The following is an 11301-nucleotide window of genomic DNA, read 5'->3' as shown; positions in this document are numbered from 1 at the left end:
GATTATGAAATAAATATTTTGAAGTCCTTAAGGATTTCGGTATTTAGATAATAATTCAAATATATATATATATATAAGTATACGATAGAACTTGAGCAAGCACTCTAGGAAAATTAATGGAACCAAAATTGGCAAATTAGGAAGAAATTTGACTTTTCGATATTTATGCAGCACTACCATTGTGACTTTAGAGCAGAATTATTTCATACAAAGTTCCATCTTATGAGATTTTCGGACAGAGTCAAAAATTATCATAAACGAGGTTTTGATCACAATCAGCTTCTAAACAAATTTAACTTTTTTTCTCGTCAAAAGTCGATATTTCATTTAAAAAATTTAAACAAAGTTTAAACTTAAACTAGTGGGGAGTATGGCATCGTGCCTTAAGGCAAATTGGTGGAACTTCCCGTACCGTAACGAAATGTTCGAGAAATACTGATTATTGTAACGTTGTGTAATATTTATAAGAATTATATAAACTGAATTGCAAAGTTAAAATTATTTGTTTAAAGTATATTAGACCTTTAGTCAGAATTAAAAATATAATCTGTTATTTTCGATATACAAAAAACTCTAAAAAAAAAAAATAATACAATTTTTTTTTCCAAAATCAATTATTTTGTTAAAACAAGCTGAAAGTTCTTTGAATCATTTGAATTGGATGCTTAGTTCTCTCAAAAACTGCCATTTTTTGCACATTTAGCTCTGTATCTTCGAAATGGCTGGGCTGCCGTTGCCAAAACTAATAATCACTTCTCCCAATCATTACTAATTGAATGTTTTTTAGATCATTCAAATCCGATACTACGTTCTCTCAAAAACTCGATTTCTATTTTCTGCACTCTTTGCTCCATATCTCCGTAACTGCTGGACCTGCCTTTGCCAAAAACTAATCAGCATGTTGAATGTTTTTTGAACCATTCAAATCGGTTGATCCATGCGCCCGCAAACGTGAACAAAAAATTGTATCCATACATACATACATACACACACACATCCATTTTTACTGAGATATGTTCAGAAACCTTCAAAACGTCGAGAAATGTAAAAATTTTCAATGTCGATTTTCGGCCCATTACAATAACTTACCCTACGGGAAGTTAAAAATTAGTAGTGCATGGTATCATGTTTTAAGGCAAATGGCTGGAACTTTCCATTCCGTAATAAACTATGCAAAAAATAAATAAATACTGAATCATTAAAATCAGGCATCGTTTCTCAAAAACTTCCATTTTTTGCAATATCTTTGCAAAAAACTAACAAGCAGGTCTCCTTTTCAAAAGAAATCTCCCAAAATCGTCGACGAAAAATTGTATCTGCATACACACATCCATTTTTTCTAAGGTATGCCAAAATGTTCAAAAACTTTAGAAACGTAAAAAATTTTGATATTTGATTTTTGGACAATTACAATAACTTACTCTACGATAAGATAACATCTCCAAACAAACATTATCATTTTATTTGAAAAAGTTTAAACTTTGGACTAATATTATAAGATGCTTCAAGCAGCTTATTCCTAAGTCTAAAGCTCGATAAATTCACCTATAATAGTCGTTTAACTCTATTTTACATCGTAGCAACCTGTCTGTACAAATAGTAGTTAGTTTGTACAAGTTCGAAATGAGAAAAGAATAACCATAACCTCTTCTTTCGGGTATTCAAAAATCAAGCTTTATTACAAATTGCATAAAAAGTTGCATAAATCGTTCTTCACCAGTTGTCCCTAAAAGACAGTAGTAATCGATCGATCAGTAGTTATTAAGTAGTTGTCATATTTGTTTTTCTAAGATAATTTGTTTCTCCGGTGCTCGCTTAATCTCGAATCTAGTTAAATCGTCTGTATCATCGCAATCGCAATAGTTTCGTCGGTTCGGTTGTTTGTTACGAGGTTGGTTCCTTCATCCAAAAATAGCCTACGAAGTCGGAATGGAATGCGTTCATTTGAGAGGAGAGCATCGGCATCAGGAGGAGCAGGAGGAGCAGGAGGAAATCTGGGACGAATTCAATACTACTTACTACTAAACGAACGACCGAAACATTCGAATGATGGCGAATTATTCGCATTTTTTAATTTGCAATAGGATAAGGGTAATGGAGTCGTGATCCTACCCAGAAATCTCAACGTGAGAATAAAAATTGGCTTAGTTAAATAGAATTATGCTGATTGGATAAAAGGGCACAAAAGACAAATATTGGTTGAAAACAAAATTAAACTAGTGTAAGTGGTATGAAATTGCTGGAACTTCCCGTACCAAAAATTATTTTTTTTTCAAAAGATTAACATCTTTGAAACAAAATTACTCTGAAAAAATTACATTTTGGAGAGTGTGGGAGTAGTAATGTATATGAAAGTATAAACTACACTTGTATAATAATATTTAAAACTTACTGATTATATAAATATTACGATATCAAAAATGACAAGTCCAATTGTTTTCTCTCTCATGACTAGCCTGCTTGATCCCCACAAGAAACTATTAATTTTTGACAAAAATTCACTTTTTTTTCTTTGAAGAACAAAAAGACTTTTTGAAGTAAAAATTTATTTTAAAATATTTTGGAAATTCTGAATTTTTTTAAGGCAATCGTACTGCTTTAACTGCATAGAGACGAAATATCCAAGCGCGTAAGCGACGCGTCGCCGTCTAACGGATAAACATTGGTACGGAACCCATAGGAATGCAAACAAAATTTATACTTATTGTTAAAATCTCTATAAAATATCTGATAATTTGATGTGCATATGTCTAATAATCATTTTTGACCACTAAATAGCATTTTTTTACTTTTTTCATTGGATCGAAACCGCTAGACCTGCCTTTATGAAAATTTGATCAGTTCTTCATCTTGTTAATACAAGTGAAATGTTTTTTGAATTATTAAAATCAGACGCTCCGTTCTCTTAAAAACTGAGTTACCGTTTTCGGCACTTTTTGCCCCGTATTTTCGGAACGGCTAGACCTGCCTACGCCAAAAACTAATTAGCACGTCTCCTTATCAATACGAATCGAATGTTTTTTTTAATTATTCAAATCGCTTCATCCGTGTTCCCGAAATCGTCGACAAAAGTTTGCATCCGCACACACACACATACATCAATTTTTTCTAATGTATGCCAATATATTCAGAAACCTTGGAAACGTAAAGATATATAAAAAATTTCATTTTCGATTTTTTTGCGATTACTATAACTTGCCCTACGGGAAGTTAACAAATCTATATTTGTGATATAATCTATATTTGAAAAAAGTTTAGATATAAATTATTTAAAATCTCTTGAATTCCTTTAGAGGGCCGTCTATTAATCAAGTGAGGTTTTTAAGGAAAGGGATGGTTTAACAAAATATCGCAAAATATCACATGGGGGATGAAGGGATATAGTAATACATCACATGTATTTTTCAAAAAAAAAAAAATACATAATATTTTCTCGTACACAATACATTTTTGGGAGAATGGGGATGATTTTGAATATCACCACATAAAACCAAGTGTGAGGGATGATCAAAAAAACCCTTAAAAAACGATAACGTGATTAATGGACTCCCCCTTCGTGTAATATCATTATAAAAGTTATTATATGGAGCTCTTTATATTTACATCAAATCTAATAATATGAAATTATAAATGCAATATACATAAAACAATGATATATATGTAAGAGATAGTGTAGATATTATGTAATTTAGTATATGGCTAATGTACCAGTTTATAAAGCCAATAAAATAATAAAAAAAAAAAAAAAAAGTACAAGAGTTTTTATGTTGTGGGGAAACCAAGCAGGATAGACTTGGAGTAAAAACAATATAACTTGTCATTTTTATTTATCATGAAATTTTGTAATTAATAAATCGTTTATATTTTCATCCAATGATTTTTATATATTCATATTCATAACTTTTGCCTACAATGTCAATTAGGCGGTATTAGGAGTGTGAATAATTAGCTTAAAGTTATTTATAAGTATCCTGAAACTAATGCAAATTATTTAGTTTTGTACAATTCAATTCAGTTTTATACAATGTTCTAAATAAGAAAATAAATAGCGTTTTTTTTAAGAATTAGAATTTCGTAAACATTTGAAAAATTTGAATTTTGAATAAAAAACGGTCAAAAAATATTACAACGTAACAACCTTCAGACCAATGTGAAACTGTCAAATCAAAACTGTCATCCACTCTTTCAACTGTCAAACATGTCTGCCGCATCCATCTTTAAAATAAAACGTGAAAGTGACAGTTGTTCTAACCCACAAGATTCGATTATTCCATTGTGATATAATTTTGCGTAAATAATAACAAATCTCAAAATGAGGCACATTTTGAAACAACTAACACCAATTCTACAAAAATCCCTATCACACACTTCAAATAAACAGTACATAAACGTTACGCAAATTATAGGTTATCCGCATCAAATTCGATTCTGTTCAACAGAAGTCAAAGACAAAAGAGGCACTGAAATCTATTGTGGAGCCCTATCACCGCAAATTAAATCTGTTAAATTGTTTTCTATAACGACAAGTATTGCTGGGATAATTGGACAACCTATATTGTTGTCGAAGACAGCAGAATTGGGTAAAATAGCTACGGGGGCTGCTTTTTGTTTTGTAGGATTCTTTACGTTTGTAACACCTATTCTGTTGCATTTGATCACTAAGAAATATGTTACAACTTTACATTATAATGAGGAAAGGGATACGTATACTGCTACTACGATTACAATGTTCTTGACCAAACGAGAGGTAATAATAGTCTAGCTTTATACTTCTTGATATATATATATATATATATATATATATATATATATATATATATCTATTACTATGTCTATTATCTTTTAGTTGGAGTTCAAACAAAGCGATGTAGTCGTCCCAGATGTTCCAGGAATGTTCACAACATTCATGGTAAACGAAACCCCATTATTCATCGAGCCAAATCAATTTACAGATCCCGAACACTATATCAAACTAATGGGATTTGATAAACCGATGGATTTCAAACTTAATTTAGATGCTACTGAATATAATAAAGAAACTAAACAGCAATAGTTATAGTGTATATATAGAATGTAGATTGTGTGTAATGTGATAAATGTTATAATAATTATTAGTTATATACATTGTTTTTGTTTACATGTTTTTTATAAATTTTGTTGCATGTTTTCAGATTGTGTAATATTCACAAGATATTATTATATTTATATCTTCAAATAATACTCAATTTAAGTCAAAATTTAACTAGTGGTGCATGACATCGTGCCTTAAGGCAAACTGCTGGTACTTTTCTGTATCAAAATTAAATATTTCAGCAAAAAAAATTAATAATCAATAAATATTGATCAATGATTAATAACAATTGTTTCAAATAATTTTAAAGAAATAATTATAATTGCTATAAATTTATTTGTTTATATAATTTGATGATATTATCGCTCAAAACACTTAAGAATATTTAAGAAATAATTATAATTGCTATATATATATTTGTTCATACAATTTGATGATATTATCGCTCAAAATACTTAAGAATGTTTACATTGACAAGAGATGCCGAATGAATCCATCTGAGGATATATTTCTTATGAGTAAAATAACGCATACGAAATATATACATTTTTGAACTGAATTGTAAATATAAAATTTATATTTCAAGTATAAAATTTTGTATATTTTTGAAAATTTTGATAAAAAAACTTGAAATGCTTGAAAATGTTTACATTAACAAGAGATGCCAAATGAATTCATCTGAGGATATATTTTTTACAAGTAAAATAACGCACATGAAATATATACATTTTTAAACTGAAGTGTAAATTTAAAATTTATATTTTTAGTATGAAATTTTGTATATTTTTGAAAATTTTGAAAAAAAAAACTTGAAATGCTTGAAAATGTTTACATTAACAGGAGATGCCGAATGAATTCATCTGAGGATATATTTTTTACAAGTAAAATAACGCATAAGAAATATATACATTTTTAAACTAAAATGTAAATTTAAAATTCATATTAAAAGTATAAAATTTTGTATATTTTTGAATATTTTGAAAAAAAAAAACTTCTGAAAATTTTGAACTTTGTATGAACTGTATAAGTAAACTTTAAATTATTAAAAATCTTGGTACGGAACCCAAAAAAATTGTGACAAAATTAGTACACATGTTTAAAATATCTGATAATTTGATTTGCATATGTCTAATGATCATTTTTACCGCAAATATCACTTTTTTTACGTTTTCGTCTGTATCTCCAAAACCGCTAGACCTGCCGTTTCAAAAATGTAAAACAAGTAAAATGTTTTTTGAATCATTCAAATCGGGCGCTCCATTCTTTTGAAAACTAAATTACAATTTTTGGCACTTTTTGCTCCGTATCTTCGAAACGGCTAGACCTGCCTTTGCCAAAAATTAATCAGCACGTCTTCATATCAATCGAAATCGAATATTTTTTGAATCATTCTAATCGGTTGATCCGTGTTCACGAAGTCGTCAACGAAAATTTATATCCGCACACACACATACATCCATTTTTTCTAAGGTATGCCAAAATGTTTAGAAGGTTTTGAAACCTAAAGATATATAAAAGTTTTCATTTTCGATTTTTTCGCGATCACTATAACTTGCCTTACGGGAAGTTAATTAGTATACATTTTTTTAAAATCTTTAAATATCTTTTCTTTTAATCTTTCTTTGTATCTCCAAAACCGCTAGAACTGCAATTCTGAAAATTGAAACAATTCTTCCTTTCGTCAATACGTTTTTTTGAATCATTCAAATCGGGTTCTCCCTTCTCTAAAAAACTGAATTACTGCTTTCGGCACTTTTTGCCCCGTATCTCCGAAACCGCTAGACCTACCTTTCCAAAATTTAATCAACTCTTCATGTTGTCAATACGAGTAAAATGTTTTTTGAATCATTCAAATCGGTTGAATGATGAGACACATCTAGTCTCAAAATGTATAAAAAATTAAAATAAACGAAATATTGTATCCAAAAATGCACACATACACACGCACATACATACATCAATTTTTTCTAAGGTATGCCAAAATGTTCAGAAGGTTTTGAAACGTAAAGATATAAAAAAAAAACATTTTTGATTTTTTACCCTAAGGCAAGTTAAGAATTTGTCTATAAAATAAAAATAAAAATTGTTGTATATCTAATAATCTAGTTCTATTTATATGACTGTTATTGTTAAAATACTTAAAAATTAGTTAACTAAAAACTTATAATTTAAAAACACTTAAAAAATTGTGAAACAAAATATTTCTTTCATCAAAGTACCTAAAAATTTGTAAAAGAAAGAACTTATATTGTAAAAATACTTGATAAAAATAATAAAAGCGATAATGATAGTATAAACAATAATAATATTAATAATAATAAAAATAATATAAGACACTTAAATTTGTTAAAATATCATAAAATAACCTAAAATTTGTTAAATAAAATAATTATATTGTAAAAATTATTAAAATACTTATTAAATTTAAAAAAAAAATTACTTCCAACAAACAAATTAGTTATATTTAAAAATAATTAAAATTAACTAAATGTAAATAAGTTTATAGTAAATAAATTAAATACTAAATGAATAAGTAATGAAATAGCTAATAGTTAATTAAATCATATTAAACCTGTAAAATATTGACTTGAGCCTTATTATAATATTATTATACCGACGGCTTGTAAAATAAATAAAAATAAATATTTGAAAGCATTTAACACTTCCCGAATATCACACGTGAATTTGGGAAGTTCCAGCAATTTGCCTTACGGCACGGTACAGTTATATAATATTTTTCAAATTTAAAAATTCAAATTTCAAATTTCAAATTCGCCGCCATTTCGCCCAAAACCCCTTCCGCCATGTTGTCACATTGACTGTCAACTTTCAGTAATGGCGACGTAAACAAAATCAATGAAATGTTATTTATTATTGATTTTTTTGTTATGTTTATCTTTAAACTGTTATTAACATGTTAACTAATTAATTAAATTTATAAAAAAATAAAAATATCTATCACTTAATTATCTTATGGTTATTTAGTTTATTATTATTATAACTTGTTGAGTTTAATAAAATGTCTTTCGAATCTGTTGCTTTACAACAAAATTATGAAATTGAAAACGATTTGACATTCTTGGTCGATCCTAAAAGTTCGGAAAGTGTCGATTATGTGTTTAAGGACGATGAAGAATTTGAGGAGGAATTGTTGCATGATAAATCATTTATGTCAAATGTAAGGGTAAAAGATAATTTATATATTATATATATATATATATATATATATATATATATATAATATATATAGATGAGTAAGTTCTTCAAGGGCAATACATCAAATAAAAGGCAAAGATTTAGAAGTTAATCTTTAATTTTTTCCAAACGTTTCGACATAGGATTTTATGTCATCAGTGGATCTACAGAATGAACATTCAAAAATTAATATAAACTAGGAAAAAATTACAGAAATTGGAAAAAGAACTATAGATACAAGTATTATAATTATAACAATAACAATTATAACTAAACAGATAGACAAAACATAAGAAATGAAAAGTAAAAAGAAATATATACAAACATACAAAAGCGTAATATATATACATAAATATACATATAAACAGACATATATATATATATATATATATATATATATATACACACATAATATATATAAAGGTGTTGTAATATGTGTTAGTGAAGTGTGTTTTTTCCTGATCTGGTGTGTATAATTTGTTGTTTTTTTCAATTAATTTTTTCAATGTATAAATTCATTTTTTTAAATTTTTTCTTTATAATGTAAATTTCTTTTAGCTGAATGATAAGACACACCTAGTCTCGAAACTTATAAAAAATTAAAATAAATTTTCTACATTCGACGCATTGGCTGTTTTATTCATTTCAATATGTTTCAACATCGAACAAAATATATATATATATATATATATATATATAATAGCCAGTTATAATATATATATATGTATATATATATATATATATATATATATATTATGTTAATAATTAGTTGCAATACATCCTACGGACTTATGGAGTGTTATGTTATATGTTTTTATAATGTTATATATTACCCGATAAATTTTAACTATCTGAATTTTATGCTTTCAAAGACTAGTCTAGACCATTATAAATTCTATTCTTTTTATTCTGCTAAAATATCATCTACCATCCTACATTTTCACCCTCCTACAACAAAACCAATTTTGTAATAAAATATTTGGTGTTTAAATTAGTAATCAAAGCATTTATCATTACGTATCATTTTCATTACTAATAATGATAATGATACTTTTTATTTTGCTACTAAATCATCACATGTATAATATGTAAAATATTTTTATTATATATAATATTTCTTTTTTCAGAGTTCTGGACCAGAACCAGAAGTTGATACACCGACATCAAGTCTTATAGATGAGATTGAATTGTAAGTGTTTGATATGATACACGAATTAAGTCAAAAATGATTTATATGTTGTAATTGATTTTGAAGCACTAATGTATTATATATGCTGTAACTTTAAAACCATTTGTTTAATATATATGATATTCAAGAAATTTGTACGAAATTGATCAATCTACAAATGTTTCGAATGATGAAACACTCTAAAACAGCTCGGTATATTTTAAAATCGCAATTAAAATGAAGCAAATATTCTTAGTATAAAGTATACTTGTTTCCAAACAAACTGAAGGTTTTGAAAAATTTTCTACATAGTGTTTGTAGTGACATCTTGTTTTGGAATTCAGTACACGTAGTGCGTATTTTTAGTTAATTGCTTGTAACTTCTAAACTATTATTTTGATTTAAATTATGTCTTAGGCGAATTTGTTTAAAATTAAATATTTAATAATCTAATATTTTGACGCTCTATACCAACTCGGTATACTATAAAACGCATTTGAAAGTATACAACTTTGTTTCCGCCTTTATTAGAAAGAATTCGTATAGTAAAAACGGCGGAAGCAAAGTTGTACACTAAATACTTATAAAAGTGTTGAACTAATGTAATATATATGCTTATAATTCTAAAACCATTCGTTTAATATTAATGATGTATTCGAGGAATTTGTTCAAAATTAAACAATCTACAAAAGTTTCTAACAATAAATGACTCTAAAGCAACTCGGTATATTTAAAAAACGCAATTGAATAAAGTAATTATTTGAAGTATAAGATTCATTATGCCTAGAAGATATTTTTATTTTATTGCATATAACTTCTAAACCATTCGTTTAAAATGAATGATGTATTCTACAAATTTGTTTAAAATTAAATAAATAACGATGTTGTCTAACATTATATCACCTTACGGCAACTCGGTATACTTTAAAGTCTAAATTATAAACACAAAATTAATCTCAGCGCGTTCATAGTACATTTATTTCTTCAATCTTTCATAAATCTCAAACCATTCGATTAATATTGTTGAGGCGTGAGGCAAACTTGTACAAAATTAAACAATCTGGAATCTTTACTAACATTATGAATCTTCTAACCAACTCGGTATACTTTAAAATCTCATTTGAAAAATACAACTTTGCTTGCGCCTTATTGTTAAAGAACTCGCTTAGTAAAACCGGCGAGAGCAAAGTTGTACGTACTAATGTATTATATATGCCTATAATTCGAAAACTATTTGTTTAATACGAATGAGATATTTCGGCGAATTTGTTTAAAATAAATAATATACAAATGTTTCTAATAATAAATGACTCTACAGCAACTCGGTATACTAACAAAAACGCAATGGAAACTTAATAAATAATCTCTGCATCAGGCATACTAATTTCCAAAACAAACTGAAGGTTTTCAAAGATTTCTACATAGTGTTTGTATTGACATCTTGCTTTGGAACTTAGTATTCCTAGTACGTATTTTTACTTTATTGCTTGTAACTTCTAAACTATTCGTTAAATATGAATGATGTATTTGGTGAATTTATACAAAATTAAATAATCAACAATGTTGTCTAATATATTTTGCTCTATAGCAACTCGGTAATACTTTAAAACGCATTTAAAAACATACAACTTTGCCTGCGCCTTTATTGTAAGAAGTCGTATAATTAATCTCGGCGGACGAAAAGTTGTACGTCGTAATACTTTTAAATGTCGTAATAATGTAATAGAAATGCCTATAACTTCTAAACCATTCGTTTAATATGAATGATGTCTTCGGCAAATTTGTTTAAATTAAACATTAACAATATTGTCTAACATCATAGGGCTCTAAAGCAACTCGGTGTACTTAAAAACGCATTTTAAAGCAT

General features: G+C 27.3%; 2 protein-coding genes across 2 annotated transcripts in view; both read left to right on the top strand.

The window, feature by feature from the left end:
* Positions 1-4216: 4216 nt before the first annotated feature.
* Positions 4217-5053, top strand: LOC113386425 (transmembrane protein 70 homolog, mitochondrial). Its single transcript, XM_026624206.1, has 2 exons — positions 4217-4747; positions 4847-5053. Exons 1-2 carry the CDS (start codon positions 4313-4315, stop codon positions 5051-5053), a joined length of 642 nt encoding a protein of 213 aa, XP_026479991.1. The 5' UTR covers positions 4217-4312.
* A 3037-nt stretch (positions 5054-8090) lies between these two features.
* The window catches only part of LOC113386424, a 14117-nt gene continuing 10906 nt past the window's right edge, over positions 8091-11301 (top strand). Inside the window, exons 1-2 of the mRNA XM_026624205.1 lie at positions 8091-8249; positions 9394-9455. Of these exons, the coding sequence (XP_026479990.1) occupies positions 8091-8249; positions 9394-9455 (221 nt within the window). The remainder of the gene's footprint in view (positions 8250-9393; positions 9456-11301) is intronic.

Source organism: Ctenocephalides felis, unplaced genomic scaffold, assembly GCF_003426905.1.
Source record: "Ctenocephalides felis isolate EL2017-DRISC unplaced genomic scaffold, ASM342690v1 CF-g0.4_SCAFFOLD_03571, whole genome shotgun sequence".
In the NCBI taxonomy this organism is placed as follows: domain Eukaryota; kingdom Metazoa; phylum Arthropoda; class Insecta; order Siphonaptera; family Pulicidae; genus Ctenocephalides; species Ctenocephalides felis.
Note: the sequence above shows the minus strand (reverse complement) of the source record. Positions and strands in the feature narration are given on the sequence as shown.

What these genes read in the sequence shown, in the direction of transcription:
- LOC113386425 (XM_026624206.1), top strand. Translation starts at nt 4,313, where the DNA reads ATGAGGCACATTTTGAAACAACTAACACCAATTCTACAAAAATCCCTA. An exon ending in TGTTCTTGACCAAACGAGAG is followed by an intron (nt 4,748 to 4,846) that starts GTAATAATAGTC and finishes ATTATCTTTTAG; the next exon opens with TTGGAGTTCAAACAAAGCGA.